We start from the raw sequence: 22,079 nt of genomic DNA on the forward strand, positions 1-22,079 counted from the left end.
CTCCGATATCCCGCCACCAAGACGACAATGCCTCACTGGATCGACAAGCTGGAAAAAACCAACTGGAAGAAAACGCGATATAGCAAGGGAAAGAACAAGACATCTGAGCCTAATGATCCTAGAACCTTTAACTATTACAACCTAGTAGCACATACGCCTCCTGATTAAGGGGCTAAGCAGACCTGCAGCGACCACCTTTTCACCATCTGTCTCGCGTGGTTTAAGTGCATCAACCAGAAGGGCAGCTCTGACAGAAGAGGCCCCGTCACAGACGTGCGCATTTCGAAATATGTCGAAAGACGAGAACCCTGACCCAATTGTTGTCAATCGGTGGCATTCTACGGCCGTGAAAAATGCTCTGGATGATGCAACGAAAGCCGTACGTCCGTACTTTCCGTTTTACAGAAATTTTTTAGCTCATGTCCAAGGAACACGGTTTGGTCGAGAATCACGCACTTTTCGACGGGCGCTTAGCGTTATGCACACTATCTGTGATTGTTGCAGCGGTCGCGTTACTCTGGGACTATCTATATCCTCATCCACAGTCTCGGATGGTTCTAGTCGTTTGCGTAATCATATACTTTATCCTCTCCGGTATCATCACGTTGTACGTTCTCTATGTGGAGAGAAATATTTTTTACGTCGGTAAAAAGATGGATCCCACTGGTTTGGATCCACCGGACACATGGCAGTTTTCCTCTCACATGGAAAAGTAAAGTGTAACCTTTTCAAATGTATTTTAGGTATGACCCGACTTATCACCTCTCCTTGATAGTCTCCTATGGAAAAACCAATAAGTCGAAAGTCGCTTCACTCGACCGTTGTGTTGCGGATTTCTTCGACGCCAAAGGAACCTTGCGCTCCGATCTGTATAACGCAGCAGTGCTCAAGATGATCAAAGAGTTGGACTCTGCTAAAAAGGATCAATGATGGTGGTGGCTTTTGCAGAATGAATGTACTTACTTTCACAGTATTTCCGAACTTGACCACTTTCTGGTATTAAACAACGTCAGGCCATCTGTTTTTGTTCTTTGAACCCGTGTTCTGGGCAAAACAGGATATCCCTTTCCCAAAATGACGAGTCCCGTAGGTTCTTTTTATCGCCTTTCTTCCATCCAGGACTAAGGGTACTTTGGAATGGATGGTAGGAGCTAACTTATCACAGTTCGTGAACATAATGACACATCATTATGTGATGTGTGGTACTTTGGATTTGGTGGCTGCAAACTTAGTTGGACTGCTATTTGCCAAATGTGCTCTAACTGGACACGTCTTCTGATATTGGTTATCTGATTTGAGAGCTAACGAAACAACCAGGAGCCGTAGTTGTGTAGGAAGAACTATTTATTGACTTCTGGAGGTGGATGTCCGTAAAATGGTCTCCTCAGTTCAGAGTACAGAGATTTTACGGAAAGTCTTTGGAGCATGTTGCACTGCACATGCTATGAGGCCAGGTTAGGAAGTAAAAACAATGTGATACCCGAGTAGGATGATAGTCAATGTAAGGGTAAGCCGTGCTTTATGCATCTCGAAGTGTTTCCGTGACTAAAATGGAAAGCGGAAAAACACGATGGTGCAGCGTCTGACAACGGCCAAAGTGACTATCGTTGGCAACATCCGAACATCTGTTGCTCATGCAAGTGGTTATTCTTACAAAGGTCAGTTCCTAGCTCAGCTACGAGGGGGGCGAGAGGACTCTAGTTACAGCGCGAATATATTGACCGGAAGGTCCGTGGTTCGAACCCGGCCTCTGTATCTAGACTTCTGTCTAGGCCCTGGCAACCTGATAGTATCCCAGCTCCCCTGCTTCCTCTGTTGGTATGGTAACTAAGCGCGGAAAGGTTGTCAGCCAGATGGTTTACTGACTTTCTAGTCCCGTAACGGGTGTGTGCTTTAGCTTCAGTATTGTGGAGCAGTTAGCTGAGACAGGAAAATGCTCTTCATGAGCCTTGCAAATACCTAATAAAGGCCTTCTGTTTGTATAGGGTTCCTTTGATCGATCTTCAATCTTTTTCAGAAAAATGAAATAACATGGGAACGCACATCGTTTCGTCTACCGTGCAGCTGGTTGTCGGTATCGAAATGTCAAACGAAGAGACGCACACTGGTTTAGAAAGTTTACTGAAAGGTCGCGAGAGCCGTCGGGTGAGGTTGAAGAGCAACAACTGAAGTTCAGTTCGGTGAATGCAAATTAGGAATACGTGTTGCCAGGTGGGTGTTCGGGGTCAATTATGGGGTGGGAGTTAGGTTGGGTGAATCTTTGCAACGACATGACATTTCTCAATACAGACCAGCAGGTCAAACAGTCCAGCTTCATTTGGTCAGCTGTGAACCATCTACCGAGATTACATTGCTTGCGACTGGTGAATTTCCGTTCACCGGAAGTAGGACATCAGGGAAAACATAACCGCTGTTTGGAGGCAATGGCAGTATCACTTAGTTTGAAGGCAATGGCTTGGATTCACGAGTGCCATCTAGGGCGCAACTAGGCAGTATCTGAACATATCTCTAGCCACCGATGTGTCGCCTCCTTGGGTCCCCATCGAGGGAGACAGCAATGACCAGTGCAGCTGAGCTCGTACATTGCTGCCAAGTCATTGTTTGACTTCGTCTGGCTCGTTCCCACCCTTCACGTCGCTGTTCGAGGAAGTCGGACAACTGGCATACGGGGAACGTGACCAAACCAGTGCAACCTATGGGGTAGAATCGGTTCATTTATCCTGAATGCGTCATCTACTCCGGAAATCAATTGATGCACTTCGGTATCAGATCCGGGGTTCCCATCAGACTCGGGTAACGTTCCGAAGGCATCGTTCGTCAAACAGGCTTTGGACATCCCTCCAGGTTTCAGACTCACAAATAATATGGATCGCACTGTGGCATTGTAAACGCGGTCCTTAACGGATAAGTTGATGGTACCTACCTTTGTCAACCTGGAAAATGCAAACGACATTGTTCTCGGTCTTGAAAACGAGCAGGAAGCATAGACGATACTTGAAAAGCCGACCAAGGTACATGCTTTGCGGCCGCAAGTTGACAAGCTATCCCGCAGGACTTACAGTTTTGGGCCACGCCTCAGAGCACCCAAAGAGAGACACTGAAAGAAGCGAATTTCTGTACATTTCTCGGAATTTGCACTAGCTCTGGCGGTAGTGTGACAGAGGAAGTCTCGAAGGTTGGAAATGTGTTTGCCGATTTGCCAAACTTGCGTACTGTCAGGTCTCATGGGACGCGTATATCATTTTTGTGTGGCTTGTATTGCTGTACGGCTGCGAGACATGGCCACATCGGGCGGAGGGCCTGAGAATTCCTCCGGTCTACGATCACTGCTGTCTCAGAACTATAGGTAGAACCAGTGAATTCGCACGGAGATGGCCATGAAACGGGTTCTTGATGAAACAGACAGTACTTCACTCAAAGATTACATCCAGTGTTGCATTGCTGAGGTGGGTGGTCCATGTGTTACATGTACCGGGTTACCGCCTGCCGAGACAACGGATGCTTCCGTGCCCACTTCAGAGTGACGCAAACCGAGAGCTGAACAGAATATGACATCAGAGGGGATTGAAGGATGTTACAATAAGCTGGGGTGCTGTTCACCCAGAGTACGGCTCACGGGACCCTCCGTATGCTTGGCCGGAGACATTGAACGAAATGTCGGCTAACCAAATTGAGGTCTCGTGTGCGTGTTTCGGGGGCACAACATATATGGACAGAAAGGAAAGCCAAGTTTCAATAAGGGATGACTTGCCAAGTTTGGCAGATTGTAAGGACATTGAAGGCAGCATGGATCAGGCTTAATAATTATTTGGAACAGTGGTTAGGTGATCGGCAGCTGAATTAATCGCAGCGCACAGTTTGATGGGTGGTGATGGTCTGTGGGCGAGTGCCAGTGAATGAAGCGCTGGAAGGCGAATGATAATTGCCAGTTGCCCATCCCCAGAATAAGGGTTTGTTCGAGATAACGACCCTCAGCCTCTGACTGAAGATCCTGACATACAAGGCGGGTTATTAGGGTTCCCTCGGTGGGTCCTGCCACAGAGCCAATGTCTAAACCTCAGACGTAAGTAGCCTAGTCCGAGGCTAAATGGGGTGTAACGTACGTATCTCACTCTGGATGTTAGTTCACGAAACAGCTGTTTTGAGGACACATCGGCAGCGAAGCATCAGTGTTGAACACTGATGTCATGCTGTCCATGATGATGGCGATGGCTATTCAAACGTATTTCGACCACAGTAGGTAATTTGCTGGCAGTCAACTCTTGAACGATCGAATTGTGCGGGTTTCGGAGCCGGTCTTTTGTAAACAAACCTATCACGGGTGAACGCGGCATCACAGCTCCCATAAATATGGATATATTAGTCATTTTGGGTAAAAACCTTATTGCCTTCGCACTCACATCGCAGAGGACTACGATGTTACGCTCACAACCCCGCCCTATGGTTGTTCGTAATACGGGGTGTCGTTGCTTTTTGTCTGGCTTCTCCCCTTCTTCATTCCTGACAGTCTGTGGAATGCAGTTCCAACCACGGGATCATTGTAACACTGAAGCCCGACCACCACGGCAAGCTGAAAGCTTGAGATCAGTGCAAACGCCAAAACATGACTCCGTCACTTTGCATGCAGTGCTTGCACGTTATATATGGGTCGAAGTGTACGCCTGTGGTTGAATCGCTTGTTTCAGTGCGCTGTATGGCTACACTACTGACTAGGTACCGTCGCTATTTGACCACATAGGATGATGCTCCATTGCGTGTTGGGGGAAGGTGCCTAGTACGGCCAGTTTGAGATTTTGAAGCAGGCAAGAGTGAATACAGAGCGGCTGCGGCACTTTGATCTCTTACCGAAGAGAGGACCGGCGTGCTGAAGCGCAAAAGCACAATATACACGGCCTTGTGCCGCATCCAATTTCGTCTTGCAGCCAGACAGTATATGAGCTGATGATTTTGGCTGAATATTGTAGTATTTTGCTTGACGGCAGTGGAATAGAAGTAAAGGCATTTAGCAAAACCGTATCTTCCTTACCTACTTCTGTTTACGAGCTTCCGAGTGTAACTCAGCCTGACGAATATCAGGCGTCAAATGAAACCAGACGTGCGTACAAGGCGGATACCTGGTGCACACGGACGAGTAAAGAAATGTAAAAGACCCAGAAACCCGGTACTGTCCGGAGATTGCCCCAGAAGGACCGACCCCCAGAAGCCGCCCATGACTAGAACCATCAAATATCAAACTGGTGATGAAGGATGCATTGATCGTTGGGCCGTGCACTTTGAAAAACAATCTTGGTTATCAGCTGCTACTCATTTGGATTGTCGGACTGCGCTGGAACTTTGGACCATGAACCTGTAACCCCCTACGACCTCGGATATCTGTGATCGAGCTCCTGGTCCGAGTGAGAGTGAAGTCCGATCTATTTACCAGCCTTTGGGAAGATGAGACTGTCCCGAACAATTAAAGAGATCCAAAAACAGGACATTATTGAGTGAGGTAATCACAAAAAGATCGGTTTGACCCCCGTCATAAGATGACTCCTGGCGTCACTTGTGGCGGCTTATGGCAGCCCGTGAAGCATTGAACCGACATCTGCATCATGCTTTTTCCGGGTAGCATGGCACTTAGGCACCGAAAGTGTGTTACAGCTGAGCGACTTTTAGTATGCAGTCTAAGTGTCACCACAGCTCAGTGACAATGCCCTTCACAGGCGGGTACGATCCGCTATAAAGTCGCTTAGTACTCAATTTGGATCTGCTCCATAACCTCCACATCCTATTGAGTCATGTTAAGCATTTAATAACGATGTGCTCATGGCATAAGGTGACCATGTTTTCAATCGATTTGTGCGGTGAATTGTGTACACAGGTTTGTCGCAGTGAAGGGTGCTAGGACGTTTGGTGGGTTCACTGCCTCATCGATATGAAGAATTACGCCGTCAAAATATCTAGTGCTGCACTGAAAGTTGGAAATAGCAAGCATTTTTTTTGCTTCGTGGAAACATTTACAAATACAGGTCCTCGCGGAAACCAGACGGTCCGTGTCCGGTGGTACGTTTCAACGTTAAATTTCAGTTCCAGGTTTCAATGTAACAGCCCTTCCAGATCGTCCTACGGAGTGCCTATGTCGGTGCCACTGGTTTCGACATACTGAGAAATAATCAGTGATTGTTTCTGAAAGTTATTTCGCCACCCCAGATGCTTTAGGAGCTGTATTTATCCAGATGCTGCTGAGTTGTCTTCGTGTGTGCACTGGATTGGATGGGTTTTTTAAAGAACGAACGAGCTCGTGAAACGAAGGTCGAGCACCATGAACAATCAGTTGTAGTGGTATTAAACTTGTCTAGCCTTCTGGTCTAAATATACAGGTTAAAAATGCATAGTTCTGGAGCAAGTATGCCATGTCTTGATGAATCGGGCTACATACGCCATCCTACCTTTTTGGTTACATGAGGCGATTATGCTGTGTAAGGTAGCCCATAAATATGAACGCGGTCTCTGTTGCATGAATCGATTGCTTTGGTTCGGGACACCCTACCGGTGTTTACGTATCTCTCAGTTTCTAGACCGAAGCATCGCTTGATTGGATATTCGTAAACAATCGTCTCTGTTCCGCCGTTCAGTCGCCGCTAGTCGATATACTAATTTTCCCTATTAGTTTCTGCTTATACTCGAGCAATGACTGAGTGGGAAACACCAAGAGTTAACCAGCCTACTAGGTTTCACAAATCCTGGGATAGACGTTACCTCGGTGGGAAGCAGGAATTGGTGGTAATGTTTAGTTGAGATACAAGACGTAATAATCATGGATACCAAGCGTTTTTCAGAAGTACTGAGTTGAGGTGCAGGTAGCACGATTAAACCATCTGGTGTCTCCTGAGGAGCAACAATGAAGCCCTACTGATTCATTGACTGCAACCAACTGGATCATGCGTTAATCCAGTGTACGTTTCGTCCAACGAGTAAAACAAACTTATCGCTTAGCAGTAAAAAAAACTTTTTGGAACACTGGTTGGACAAACTCCAAACCTTTCTTAAAAAGGGACTCTACAAGACTAAATGTAGCTAGGAAGGAATAACCAAGCTAAAGGTACCGTGGGTGGGAGCGGGCTTCGATGTGACATGATACAGAACGTTGTCCTCGGGCTTGCAGCATGCACTGTGATGGCTTTGTAGTCAAATTAAACGAGAATCTCATACAGAGACGTACGAAAGGGTGCTTCTTCATCATCATCGACAGCATGACATCAGTGTTCAACACCGATGCTTCACTGTCGAAAGGGTGCTCAGGAAATTGTAGAGGCTGGCGCAGCGAGGAAGTTGCCCCAGCTAGACTGCGAAACAGGATCCAAGGTAAATTTTTAGCAGAGTAATCGAACAGAATAGATGAGGCCTAAAATACAATAGCACTTGTCGAGATCAGTGAACGGAGTAGATCCAATTACAGCCCAGTTACCACCCACGGTCCTCATTTGGCTGGTTCAGTTCGAGCTGTTGTTTTGGATGCTAGAGACCTGTCCAGGAACGCTGTCAAGCTGAAGACTCAAGTGAAGACACGCCAGACTTATTCAAAAATGGTCGTTGATTGTCGTCTCACTCGCACAGTCCAGTACGAGGATGTGAACCTGGTACTTGGACCCAAGCAGAAGAGATTATACAAAGTGACTGCCACAAGTTTAAAGACTTAACGTAACAAGCCCCTTGTCAAGCTGAAGACTCAAGTGAGGACACGCCAGACTTATTCAAAAATGGTCGTTGATTATCGTCTCACTCGCACAGCCCAGTACGAGGATGTGAACGTGGTACTTGGACCCAAGCAGAAGAGATTACCCAAAGTGACTGCCACAAGTTTAAAGACCTAACGTAACGAGCCCCCTTCGATACTGCGACACCTAACCGCAGTGTATGCGACGCAAGCCACAGAGCGTATTGCATAACTGTGACCAGATAGCCGGTATATTAAACACGGTACGTTACGTTACGAAGCGACTTAGACCGCACGATCAACTGCTACAGCTTGGCCACATGCTACTCATGCCGAAAACTCGTCTACCGACAAGTTTTGTTCTCTTCCTTCGCCTTCATCAGAATAGCGCAAGCCGTATATCTTGGTGGGAGAGTGTGAAAGAGATTACGAGAAGTTTAGGTACTATTGTTGCGGTCCGTCTTCTTGAGTGGGGTTCCCGTGACCTCTCTTTCGGCTGTACTTGGCTGGAGACATTGCGACCAATGATGACCAATCGACATCAGTGGCGTCCGTGCTGTCAGTTCCCATCCAGATTGTCTGACTGAGTGCTTAAGGGTGTAGACACCTCAGATACTTCAGAATAAAACAGACCAACACCAGGTCATTCTTTAGTCCCCTCTTTCCACTTTAATGCCTTAAGTACAATTAAAACACCTTTGTGGCTGCAAGGCAGTGATGCGTTAGTATCCACACTGATGTTGCTGTCTCCGAGGTGACGACTGAAGAGCACGACACACGCTGCCAAAGCGAATTCTTGGTCCAGATCCATGCTATTGGATTCGCAGAGTCTGCAAGTGGGTTTTTCCTTGTAAGTTTCTACACTGGTTTGGTTTTAACGGAAGACTCAGTTGAATCTCTCGTCCGTGACATTCCTCAAACGGATGTGCCGAACGAAGTTTGCACTACGCATATATGTAATCATTACTCATACGTTTGATGTAAACTCTTCGGCAGCCCATTAAAAACATCACAAACGAGAAATTCAGCTGGTTTCCAAGTAGGTCCCCTGTCACAACCGCAGTGGTATACAAATGAGTATATTTCGCCAAGGTTGCTTCATGTTTCACTTGGTAGAATATTTGAGATATCGCAGTATTAGTTCTTGAAGGAACAGTACCGGTTTCGTCTTTCTTATTGCGATTCGAGTAGACGCATTCCATGAACTTCCTTTCTACTTGGACCCAAATTAAACGATATCCGCGAAATACACCTATCATCTACCAAAATTGGGCGGAACCGGCCATGGTCTGTCGAAGAGTTCTCAGTAACCCTATGCATTGTGCTTGAAGTTCCCCCCAGTTCATGGGATATGTCAGTGCCTCCCTCTTCAGTGACAGCATTGGGGAATTCGTACACCAGGGAGTAAATCTGGTTGCCGAAATAACATCCAGACTGAATGGGAGGCATTACTTTGTTACTAGACGACTTTCCACACAATTCAATTCGAGTAAGTCGGAAGCGATCCTGTGCTTCGACATCAGTTTTGCAAGTCCAAAGCGCAATCTTGCTCCGAGACTTCCAGTTTTCAAGATGTGGAAAAATGCACTCCAAATACCCTGATAGATGAGTTGGATTCGTGTCAGAAACATGCTTTATCGAAGACTGCGGGTAGCGCACCCAAAACAGCTATGGTAGAAGTCTTTGCCCCTTTGAATACCTTTTTGGAAGGTGTTGCCCAGCTGCAGCTTATCCGCATTTACTTGATAATGAGTTTCTAATTAAGCTTGGCAGAATGTAGCGGTTTTGATATGTACTACGCATGTTCAGCCTACCGAAGAAGTGTATCACAACTATGGGAACCAGCACATCCATATGTATAGAAGCATCGACGCCGGCTTCCTTAGAGTAAGGACGGGTTAGAAAAGATTGACTCTGAAAACCGCACGCTATGAACGAACAACAGTTGATCGTGACTGCCGGGGCATTATTCAATACGGTCGAAATGCTTTTAAAACCAGTCTCGTGCTGATCAGAAGACACTTGTTGTGCGCAGACCCATTAGGATTCAGAGGGTTATGCCTTACTCCCAACAACCCCGGGCCAGGCAAGCAGCTTGCAGTCAAGTAGGTCAGACTATTAGGTCCATTGTTCGGTGTCTAAACTATCGCCCAGAAAAATAAAGTATCCCTTACTAAACTCAAAAGGCCTGACCCACGTTGCAGTAAATTTGGCAAGTCATCCCGTACTGAAGCCTTGTCTCTCCTTTCTGCCGTGCCTCCGAAGCACGCACACAAGACCTCTATTTGTTTAGCCCCTATATCATTCAGTATATCAGACCAAGCACATGGAGTGTCACGTTAACCGAATCCTGACAGGTGAACAGCATCCAAGCTTTCCGTAACATCCTCTATTCCCCTCTGTCATCCCACTGTGACGTCATGCATTGTACCGGGATGGTGCTTCTGGTGTCGAGTGCTTATTCAATGGGAGTGTGTAATCAAATCAATCTCTCAGCATGTTAATGCAATCACCAATCTGTGACGTTTTAATCTGCGCCCCCAAACAATTCACTGAAAGTCGGCTACATTTAAGATTCTATGTTGATAGTAGCGATGTGGTGCATCAAGCGTAGTAAATTCTGCTCTCTCCGAGGCGCCATCGATGTTCCCTTCTTTTTATATCGCAGCTGTATTGGTGATTACCCCGCATTCAGTCATCTCGGGTTAAAACACATGATTTGTAAATTTAGTTAATTGGATCCTGAATTCCTTCAAAAAAGTTTCCGACCAACGAATTCAGAGATGATCTGTGAGGTCGATCACGAAAACGCCTAATCTGGCACGGGTTGTGATTCGATTGGAATCATCTCCTCACATGGGGAATACCCTGTGAAATAAAAAAATCGTTCAGCTGTAGCTGTAGCCATGCCGCACGAAGGAGGCACGAGGGCTAGGATACTACCAGTTTGCCCAAGCCTAGACAGGGGAAGTCGAAATGCAAAATGGATTGGGCTCATCACTCAAAAGCAGAATTTAGTCGGATTGAAGCTGCTCGCCCCTCTGGAGAGATGGTTCGCCGCTGAAGTTTTGAGGTTCTGTTTGTTGGCTTAGACTTGGCCACTGTTTTAATTAATACCCATTCAAAAGGTCGTGTTTCCTGACTTGAGACCATCATCCCAGGGATGTCGGATGGACATAACTTGACTGAGTGGTGTCAACTAAAAGGTTTCTTGAGAGAGCTAAGGGATCAACTGCTGATCCACCAGGGAGAGGGATTTGGCGAACGAAGGCGGCGTGGGTCGACGCCTAAAGTGGAATATCGTTCCGGGAGGCGTGAGGTATAAGGATCGAGCCCCGTTCCAACTGTTCCCAGTCGGAATTGATTAACGTGGCTACAAACCGTTTTATAACAGCTGATAAACTAGACATACGTGGATTAACACTGATGGAAACGTGATAGCGCCATCCGATTCTGAAAAAACATACGCACGAGCCACCTGGTAATAGAAGTTGCCAAGCACACATTCACAACAGAAAATGCTAACGGGCCGAGAAGCTAGGCTGTCAATAGTAGTTGGACAGTCAAGCATCGGACTAGATGATTTCATGAAGTGGCTACTACCGCGACCTATAAATTCCATTCAAGTCGTGTTACTTCCATCCACACTGATTTGTTGGCCAACAGGTTGTCTATCGTTCAGCTGTAGCACCCTTTCGGCGCCTAACTGCCATGCCACCAATAGGAGGCACGAGGGCTGGGATACGCAGGCCTAGACAGGGGAAGTCGGATTCGAACTATGGACCTTCCGGTCAGTAAATTCGCGCTCTACCACTTGGGCCATCTCACCCCAAGGTTATCTATCAGTATAAACGAGACCAGTCACCCAGCCAATGTAAAACACGCTGAACTTCTATGAATCATTTCTACTATGACTCCGGTTGGAACGTACATTTGGGCAAAAAATACGTGTCAAAGTACCAATAACGACGAGATAAGTCCTTCCAGAGCTTCGGGTCAGAAACATCCACGGATATCGGGTCAAATATACACTCGAGATTGAGCCTGAAACGGAAATAGGAAGTTGGATACGTAAACCAGGGGTAAGATACCAGTTATAAAATATGTGTGGATCCAGAAAGAAAATTTACGGCAAACTAAGATTTCATTATTTGTAACCTGTTGTATTGTGCGGTGGCCGAGCTATGGGTTACGCCTGCACTGAGGCTGCCAGACTACGCGATAGGGAGAAGACAGAGAACTGGGGACACGGCTGTATTGCCAGGACAAAACATACAGAACGTCCGCGTAAATATATAGGATGACTAATTGGCCAAATATGGTCGTTCACTTGTTCGCTCCGTACAGCCAATGGTGGTGGTCCGGTCGTGAACATTCTCAGGCCCACTACGCTAGTCGTGTGTTGCTAGGCCGTGTTTCGTGGGGGCCGCCGACTCACCTACTTTCCGGACGTGTCGAACCGATGGTGACCTTGGGGATGCGTCACTCTCTGCACATGTACTTTTTCTTCTGTCTGGGCGCGCCCTGACATAACCCCTTCATATGATTAAGAATCTTGAGGTCTGATGACAGCTAAATGAACACGAGAAGTCAATACTGCCGTGGTGTGATGGTGGTGGCCTTGTCAAAGGGCGGACTCTATTCAAGTGCCCAAGGTTCACTGAAAATTTGACAGATACGGACGACTCAGAATGGTAAGTGTGAGGATTCTCACCATCCTCCCTAAGACATGACCACTGCACGTAAAGAATAGAGGGAAACTAAATGTTCCAGGTCAATTTTGCCTACAAGTTGCACAGTGTACCGTGTTTTGGTAATTACGTCTCGAATCACTGCTATGGTGAGCGGTTATCTCATACAACAGCCGATCAATCAGGCGCGTTCTCAGTAGAAAAAAGCGGCTAATGAAGTCTGAAATAAAGAAATAGGAGACCGGAGGTACACAGGCCAATAGACGAAAAGTCTCATAGAAGCTTCCACGATAAAGTTCACCACGTGGTTATGGATCGGGTAGGTCAGCTGATGTGAGCCGCAGGCGGTACTGCAGCTTGAGAAAGTCCCCCAAGGAGAGAAATCAGTACAACTGTACTTATAGGGTCATCACGGAGGCTTCCGGATGCTGTGAGAAGCGCCGAACCAAAATGCCCGGTCCGGATTGGCCCACACCAGACCGATTAGTGCATGCCCTCGTGTAATCCGAAGCCGGCTCGCAGCACATCTGTCCAATCAACGTGTTGTTCGCCCCCAGGCGACCGTGACAAAAATGACGTGTTGCATCACTTAGGCCGAGCCAGTTTAGACGGCACCCCAGGCAGCTTTTGAGCATAGCGAGGGCTTTGATCGAATTATTGCAAGGGCCTTCGTGAACCTGAGAACACGTGGATCTCGGTTTCAAAGGATAGTAAACTCTGAGAGGAAAAAAACTGGATGGCTCGAGAGGAACACACATCCGAGTACAAATGGTTGTGTTGTTCTCCGCCCAAAATTCAATTCGGTGAATTGAAAAATATCATTTCTGGCCCATTCAAATGATGGGACACGCATAAGTTTTGTCAACCTCGCATTTACGTAAATAGTACGATTCATCCTCAATTGGTTGGTATCCTTTGACCTAGGGTAGTGGTGACTCTTGAGTCCGCCACTAGGCATTGTGTTCGTATTGTGATTGTGTCTCCTTTGAAGAAGAGTTCTACGTGGGTCAGCGTTTTGCAATACAATGTGCTGGACTCACTGAACCCAGTTGATAATCAATATGCACTTTGTGATCACGCAATCACCTTTTACCAAGGTCCCTCTACAAGAACCATAGATACCGTATGGCAGAGTCGGAAAACTTTCCTCTTTACATCTCGGCAGAGTTTCTCAGAGAACTGTTACCTCTATGCACTGAGAATGGTAGTTTCGAGTTCTTCAATAAAGTTTACTCACAGATCGACAATCACATTTCTTCCGGTTGGTTGACCTAACCAATCCCTAATCAGCTGATGAAATTTGTTTTGAAGGTTGCTATAAAGCCCATTTTTATTAGTTATTATCCTCATGAGACACTACGAAATGCTTACAGCATTGCGTTTTAAATGTCTATTAACAGTCGGTAGCCGCATCCACCTGCTGTGGCCTTCCAAATCGCAGTCACCACGCAACCTGTAGCAAGCCCCAAGTGTGGGATTCTGCGACGTTTCGAAAGCCATATCGACCCTGAACCTTCAAGTTAGAAGCTCGCACATGAATTCCCATGCTATCCGAAGCTACGCGGCTGGTAGCACAGGAGCCCGAGTGCCCAAATTATCTTACCCTTATCCCTATTTAGTTAAACATAGAAGCGATGCACGTGTTCAGGGTGAGTTTGCCCAACCGAGTCAAAAGAAGGGTGTCATGTCCCACATTAAGTTCAAGGCAGTTTAGGAGGCACCTCAAATCAGGGTTCCTGACGTTTTTTATGCACCCTAAGCGGTACTCTTCGTGAGATTGATTAGTGGTTGAGCCGGCCGTCGGTCAATTTAGTGACGAAGACTACGGGGACTGGAGCACCCGGTTGGGTGAGTTCAATAATTCACAAGTAGGTGGGATAAGACGACTGATGAAATCATGTCGGGAACACTCCACAACCGTCAAAGTCGATAGAGCAAACGGGCGTAAACGTTCTCGCGGACGAAATTATGTAGCAGTAAGCATCAGCTATGAATGAGAATACAAAATATCCCGACGGGTGTTTCTGGTGGCATGGAACGCGTTTTGCGTCAAGGTAATGAAACCAGTTGTCTTTTTAAGTGTCTTTTTTGAAGGCGGGGCAGAATTTTCCATTTCATATGAAGTATCTTCCCCAGCTATTCACCATTCTCGAACCTTTTTTGCTGAACCGTATTGGTGCAAAAAAGAATGGGGGATGTCATCAAGGGTCAACAGATATGGCTCCGTTCAAATAAGCTCAAGAAAAAGACAAAGATAGCTTGTCACAAAGATGTTCCCTAATATAGCAACGAAAATGATGAATTATCTGGAACCCGAAAAATACCGAGTCTTTGCGCGCTGCCTCACCCTATATTCTAGCTATATTGTGATGCGGTTCGAGGATTTGGGTGGCTGTTGATCAGGCCAAATCCAGTCTGATCATGAATGGCACACTGATATTAAGATGAGGTATCAATAGTGGTGATGACATCAACCGTTTAACAATCCAACAATAAATCTGGATCAAAGGTACGGTGCACCTTCATTGTGATGTTTTTGTGAGTAAATGAGCCACTTCGTGAAGTGGAAAAAAAAACGCAACACACCCGCGAGTAGCATAAAAGGTGACAGAACAGAACGTTGAGAATGAAGGTTGCAACATTAAACGGAGATCTCGATATGCCGGTCACTTGTAGAACAGTAGGAAAATTTCCTGTTAGTTGCTGAACCGGTTTATGGATCAGCTTGGCTATACTCAAATTCGGTGGCGAAACGAATTTGGCGATATCCGTAGACTATAAATCGAGAAGACCAGTTTCGGGCAAGACAGAAGTCTACGTCCAATAAGGGCTTCGTACCACATAAATTGTTTTTCAGTACACACTTCTACCGGTATCTCAACCATCAAAACCTTACCGTTTCAAATGCAACCGGATCGTTTCACAGGCGACTCCGTGAAAAAATACGTTGTCTGGGCACACGCCATTATAGTAGGAATATCGACTGGTCTTCGTTTCTCCATCGCTCCCTGTATAGGGCTGACGAAGCAACTTGGGGAGCCAGCTGTGGAACTGACGCAAGTCCATATCGTCTTCAGCATAGGTGTCAAAGAAAATCCCGTCAAACGGCTCGCATTTGCCGCATTCAATTTCCTCAGCAAGTGTCGGGACGGTATCTTGCCAACGGCCACGAATGACTTGGATACCTGGTTTTGACATCCAACCATCGTTTTCGATTCGTTGCAGAACCTGAAACGTTATGTTATTAAAAGGACGATCATTGGTGACCACAAAAAGCAACCTACAAATCGAGTGGTGTGATCTCTAAGTTGATGACTGCGGCAACAATCGAACCACTCAGACATCCTAATCCGTTTGATCGGAAAGAAGAGGGTTTGGTGGTAGGTTTGCTTTCACCAATGGTCAGCATCGGTGACTCAGGTTTATGGGTCCGAATTATAGTGACAACAGTTCAGTTTATCAACTATTAACCATGTGATAAAGTGTACCCTGATTCTAGACTGCTAGACTTCCGGTCGAGAATGAAATAGCGAGTGAAGTAAAATTAAGCACCGGAGGAGATAGCACGGGCTATTTAAGTTTGGGTAACTATGCACTGGAGGGAGTAGCTTCGATGCAGGAGCGCCACTGATTGCCTGATTGAGAAGTTACTTCACGTGGCCCCAAATCCAGAGAGGCGTCAGTTGCTAGGCCGACTGAGTATACTGATTATTGATTTCATACTTTGTTGCCAGATCATAGACTGTCCGCATATTAGTAACAAAAATGAGCAGGCTCGCGGGAACATTCAGGTGGGTCGGTTCGAGAACAGTGCCATGGTTTTGAATCAATATACTTGCGCGACTGGTTGTCTCAACTTGACCGCTAGTGTGAGCTTAAGAGAACTCTGCGTAGCTGGTCACCTGAATGACCTGTGGTTTGGCGCTGGCTAGTTACCAGCCCGTGCCATCCATCATCTGCGACGGCCATTGCACTGACAGGACAAGCTGTCACTTTTATCAAATAACGGTTTAAAGAGTATTTGACAGGTGCGACAAGGAAGCAACCACCATATTCTGTCACTCATCCGGAACCTAGCGTTGTTAGATGTGAAAAACTTGATAATGGTCAGACAAGTGACCCCCATTCAATCACACTTTTGTCCAGAATGTTGAGACAACCGGTATCGTTTGCGCAAAAAGTATCGACAAAGTGTACAGATTACATATTGCCCAACGTTTCGCCCACTAAGGAGAGCTCGGCAATTTGACTGCAAACATTTCGTTACTAATGGAGGTATCATCATCATCAGTGTAGCAGATTAGCTTTTGTTTAGCGGTGCGCTGTTGTGAAGTTAGCCAAACAACCAGGTTTGGTGAAAAGGATACAAGTCGGGTTGGGCATTTTCATAATCCAACTGTACTTTTGTCGAAAAGAGGATTGACGTGGAATCGAAGCAGGACGAATGAAGTGTGATAATCCAACATGATAGGTCTCCCTGAAATTTCAGGAGTCAACTTAATGTTGCAGTTCCGTTTTCTACCGGTTGGAGTTTCCCATCGATTTTGAACTTTCCTCAGAATGAGACTGACAAAAGTGCAGAAGTAAATTTTGGCACTAACCGGCAAAGTGAGTCCACCTTACATTCTAGTCACTGGCTAACAAATTCGAAAAATCGTATCGTTCAGCTGTGGCACACTTTCGGTGCCAAATCGCCATTCTACCCGAAGGAGGTACGAGGGCTGGGATGCTGTCAGGTTGCCCAAGTCTTCACAAGGGAAGCAGAGACCGGGTTCGAACAACGGACCTTCGCGCTCTAACCAATGGGCCATCTCGCCACCACAAATTCGAAGACGGGATTGCAATTTAGTGCATTTCAGCAACCAGCAAGAGATCAATAAAGTACAGAATCCTAGAACTCGAGTTGTCGTCCCCTCGGGGAGACTATTTTCAGTCAGTCCCAGATAGGAAAACTGCACCTGTGGACACGATGATCGTGTCTTGGTGACGTGCCGGATATAACTGGCGGACTGGCACAGGAGATAGCACTCGGTTTTTACTTGACACGACCTGAATCCTTGAATGCTGTATAAGCACATCCTGGTAAGGCAATAGATGACGTCTTCATGGCCAGCAAAGCCGCCATGCAGCTTTGTATCCAACGAATCTAATGCTGGTAACTGAAGAGTCTGTATAATGGGATAAGAGTGGCTATTATCCTCAATGAGCAGTTTTGGGATCTCCGAGCAAAATCACCTGTGAATCCATGGCGATTTGATGGCATCGACACAACCTATTCAAAGAAGCCAATTCCTCAGATTTTCCTCCTTATGTTTTACGACCGTACTACCTGGAAGGTAGCACTTGCTTCTGTCTCCATGAACCAACTCAGGTAGTTTAGACGGTCTCTTAATACGACACAGAAGCACGGGCTGACCAATCTGAACATCTAACAATCTGTCAGCCCCGAACTAGTGTACAGAGCGGTTGGAGAGTGGCATCTTTTAGCAGAGATAGCATATCTGAGTTTTTCACTAAACGAGATGCAGTATGGTGATTGAGCTTCATACCACAAATTATTAGTTTTGTACATTCCCCCCTCCCCTAAAATCTTCGTTCTCAGTCAACTCACAGAACCACAAGCTTGGAATGAGCATCCACAAGCACAACTATACTCACCACATTTTACGTTCCGATTTGAACGCTTTTTCGCACAACCGGTTTTTGTTTCACCAGCGAGTGATATTCAGCTAATCAGACTGTTTGAAACGGTGGTTCTCAACCGGTGTTCCCCACCTGGGGGGGGGGGAATTCGGGAACTGCAGGTTTATATAAGTGCCACAGGTTATTCACTGTTGACTTCACTTTGTCATGAGTTTGATGCACCAGACATCCATTGCGTTCACAAGGGATAAACGGGAGTGACGGAAAAGGACCTTTGAAGTAAAAAAGATATGGGATAAGGAATGGTTCAGGTCCGCCTGACGAGAGGGTTGAAAGCAGCGACAGTCTTGATATTCACCATTCTCGTGTGTATTGCTCCCACCAAGTTACGGTTGGCACACTCGATCGACCAGAGTTGGACTCTTGAGGCATTTCGGTGGAATCCTGGTTAAACTAATCGTTTATCGCAACAGCGACTAACTCATCAGATACGGGCCTCTGGAGACCAAATCACTGTTTGTCACACGACCAGTCGGGGCTGTCATTCGTCCTGCTGTTCTGCTCACCGGCGGTGGTGGTCGTTGGTTTGTTTGCTGAGCTGGGCTATTTGGTCGTAAACGTTTCACCATCAGTTAAGATGACACCATCAGTGTGTCGTAGTTGGAAGAGCGTTCAGGTCGAAGTGCGCGGTTGTTGCGCGTGAGGTGATTGGTGAAAAGTTCAAAACCAGATCGCCCAGCTCAGCGAACAGACCAAAAGCCATCATTACAACCTGGGCCATCAATATACCTTTTAGTCGCAAACTGGCGACGGTGAGCGAAGCTGTGAACGAAATGTCTTTGCATTAGCATCGCAACTATTGAAGCACCGGCGTCGCTATCGATGAATGTGCCTTTGAAAAACGGTCACAAAGATGCGTTCGTCGAGCATGCGTTAATTAATTCGTGCGTCCAAACTGCGCAGTATACGCGGCCTAATGACAGCGAACACAGTATTAAGTCCATTGATCAGTCTGTGAAGTTGCTTGTATATTCGCTCAACAACGTAGCGTTATCGTTTTGTGCGACGAACGAACGATGCCAAATCGAGTCTGACTCAGGCTTCGATTACCCGCGAAAAAAAACTCGTGTCGTATATCATTACTGCACTAATATTGGGCGCAATGGGATGACCTTGTAGCAGAACGAAGCAAGACTAGATTTCGCCCCGTGAATCAAAACCCATTAACGGAACGCCAGTTTTGATTTTGCAATCCAGTGCGTGGGCTGGGGTTTATTGGGGACGTAACTGAGACCAGAAAAAGAAGCTGTCATGAGGTTATGTCGATGCATCCCAAGCGAACAGGGAAAAGGTGTGCTTGAGTCCTTATAACTAAAGTGTTTCGTTCAAAACATGGGTCTTCATCGAGAGCACTGTCACCCTTATTTAGGACGATCTTCATTATCAACCAAGTGTTTTTGTGCTCAAGGAAGCTTCAGGGGAGGGCAATATCACATAACGCGGCGATGAAGACGCTCAAAGGAAATCGCTCCGGTTTTATATAAGCTGACGCATTACAGGAGACGTATCTTCACATCATCACTAACATGATTCATACGCTGACGGCAACTGCATACCTTCAGATGACTGGCTGATGAGCCGCACACCATCACCAGTCCAAGTACGCCTGAGGAAATTTCACGTGTGATTTCATCCATTCTGTTTCCGCGTTGCAGTGGAGAGTTGAAAATGGCGGATGCAGGGGAACAAAGAACGAATAAAACTGACCTTCCACAATCTTGAAGTCGTCTGCTGGAGCCAAAAGTAGAGACAGATTGCGTTACGGTGCCTGGTGAGCAGGTCGTACTACATCCCCCGTCTAACGACACCTTCTCTAATGCGACTGTGTTGCCCGTGGCACGCACAACGCGGCACAAGCACTTTATCAGTACGACCGAATTTGTTTAGGAATTGTTGACATAATGGTTTTGCGTAAGAAGAGGTTTTCTCTTCTATGGCAACAAACACTTATTTGTAGACTAAGTGGGCAGTAAAAAATCGTTCAGCTGTAGTACCCTTTCGGTGCCTAACTGCCATGCCACACGAGAGAGGCAGGAGAGCTGTAATACTGCCAGATTGCCCAAGCCTAGACAGGGGAAGTCGAGAGGCTGAGGTTGGGTTCGAACCACGGACCTTTGGTCAGAAAATTCGCGCTCTAACCACTTCATCCATCTCGCCCCAAGTGGGCAGTAAAGAGGAATGCAAATGAAATCGCCCTGAATTTCTTGTTCATGAAAAATTCTATGGGTTGCGTCATGTGAAATGAGTTTTTTCATTCTCTTTTTCGCACTAGCAGCTTTCAGTGCCATGGTGCAAACAGAAAGCAGAATTATCAATGGAAGATAGAGCGAAAGTAAACAAACTGAAAACCAACGCTACATCAGTTATGATATGACATAGGTTAGTAGTATGAAGGGGGTAGGATGTGAAGTATTACAATCCTAACTGGCTGGTTCGATGGTCGGCCGGAAAAAAATACACAATTGCTGTTGACGAGCTTGATAGTGGTCAAAAACAGATGGAAACAGTAGGGGATCCTACAGGAAGACTTACGCTCATCAAGTCACGGAAAGCTTGTGAGTTCACAACCCCAGCCTATTTGGATATTTTGCCCCCGGTGACAATTATCTCTAGCACAACAGCCCTGACTCCATATCTATAAATCAATAATTTTTGGGCATGGACGAGCAAGTCAAAGTAAATCAGCGAACATTGGATGTATATTCTTTGTTTCTACGTGCTATTTTGTTCCAAATACAGCAATCTGCTTTACAAGAGATTTGGGTGTGGCTAACATCGTTCAATCCTCTCGATTGTTTGAGTACTGTACATCAGTCCATCAGCTTCAGTAAACTTTCTGCGGGATGTTTAGAACCATTCTAAGAAGCGTTCGGCTATTCCAGCGTCAATGACTAAAGAAACAGAAAAACACGACCTATGGTGGGGAAATAATGATCAAGAAAATGAGTTCTTCTCACATCTTCACGATTAACCAGATTGTTGTTGTGAGCAATACAAACCAGGAANTTAACCAGATTGTTGTTGTTAGCAATACAAACCAGGAAAGTGAATTCTGGCATTCCTTCAGTACATAGCTGCTGTGTAATCCTAGAGAGTACGAGGGCTTACATAGTGCTGGGAACAGGCAGAAATAAAGGGGCAGATAAAGAATGTGCGGTCAGTAGCTCTCATCCTATTCACCGACCTTGAACTGCAAACAAGAAACTGGATGGGCGAAAACAAGCCGACCATCAGTGCTGTATTACGAGGATAAGGAAATAACGCTGAAAAGTTCGCTTCAATATTCAGAGCTGGGAAATTAATGAGAGAGAAAACCTTACTTAAATAGCAACAAGGATTTGTAAAACAAAAGGTATGATCAAAGTGGGGTTTACCTCCGGATGCGCTTCGATGATCACATGCGAGGATGGTTTGTAATTTTGGATTTCCTCATCTACGATACCCATTCCAAATCCGACATTTAGAACCCGAATACTGAGGGGTGTCACAGGGTGTGCGTCCGCGTGACAAATCCACGCAGCATGACGAGCCATGAGTGGACGCTCCCAATCCATCATTACAGCCAGATGTGTGTCCTTGTCCACTAGACGATGACCATCTTCAGAGTATTCCAACCGACTTGCTAAATAGGAAGCGTTCAGAGTTTCGTGAGGTGGCCCGTTGGGTCCGGATGAGTGGAATACACCAGACTCCATTGGTACACCCTGGGCGACATTTGGATCGGCCGTATTGGAACTATCTGCCGAAGCTGTTGTAATCGACAAGAGCAGTTCCGACATAACCGCATGATCCAGTAACACGTCAACACATTCCTGGTGACCATGCTTTGCAGCATAGTCTCCAGCGCACATGTACGCACGGTCTACTGCATTCCATGGTGCACCTTCGGCTAGAAGATAGCGGACTATCTCCGTATGACCAGCACTAGCAGCCACCATCAGAACGCTAATTCCGGTTTTTGGGTCCTGTAGAACGGCAGATGGTGA

General features: G+C 46.3%; 4 protein-coding genes across 4 annotated transcripts in view; 3 read left to right on the plus strand and 1 right to left on the minus strand.

The window, feature by feature from the left end:
* Positions 1-289: 289 nt before the first annotated feature.
* On the plus strand, positions 290-930 carry T265_05503 (hypothetical protein; the record flags this gene model as incomplete). The annotated part of the gene is made up of 3 exons (XM_009170525.1): positions 290-379; positions 417-712; positions 744-930. The coding sequence occupies 3 exons, from the start codon at positions 290-292 to the stop codon at positions 928-930; spliced, it is 573 nt and encodes a 190-aa protein (XP_009168789.1).
* An 8,207-nt stretch (positions 931-9,137) lies between these two features.
* T265_05504 (hypothetical protein) lies at positions 9,138-9,459 on the plus strand (the record flags this gene model as incomplete). The annotated part of the gene is made up of 2 exons (XM_009170526.1): positions 9,138-9,188; positions 9,223-9,459. The coding sequence occupies 2 exons, from the start codon at positions 9,138-9,140 to the stop codon at positions 9,457-9,459; spliced, it is 288 nt and encodes a 95-aa protein (XP_009168790.1).
* Positions 9,460-11,610: 2,151 nt separating this feature from the next.
* Positions 11,611-22,079, minus strand: part of T265_13792 (hypothetical protein) — a gene marked incomplete at both ends in the record, with an annotated part of 19,639 nt that continues 9,170 nt past the window's right edge. The window contains 3 exons of the mRNA XM_009170540.1: positions 11,611-11,743; positions 15,287-15,618; positions 21,468-22,058. Coding sequence (XP_009168804.1) covers positions 11,611-11,743; positions 15,287-15,618; positions 21,468-22,058 — 1,056 coding nt within the window. The remainder of the gene's footprint in view (positions 11,744-15,286; positions 15,619-21,467; positions 22,059-22,079) is intronic.
* On the plus strand, positions 15,702-20,467 carry T265_05505 (hypothetical protein; the record flags this gene model as incomplete). The annotated part of the gene is made up of 3 exons (XM_009170527.1): positions 15,702-15,770; positions 16,125-16,181; positions 20,369-20,467. The coding sequence occupies 3 exons, from the start codon at positions 15,702-15,704 to the stop codon at positions 20,465-20,467; spliced, it is 225 nt and encodes a 74-aa protein (XP_009168791.1).

Source organism: Opisthorchis viverrini, assembly GCF_000715545.1.
Source record: "Opisthorchis viverrini unplaced genomic scaffold opera_v5_110, whole genome shotgun sequence".
Classification (NCBI taxonomy): Eukaryota; Metazoa; Platyhelminthes; class Trematoda; order Opisthorchiida; family Opisthorchiidae; genus Opisthorchis; species Opisthorchis viverrini.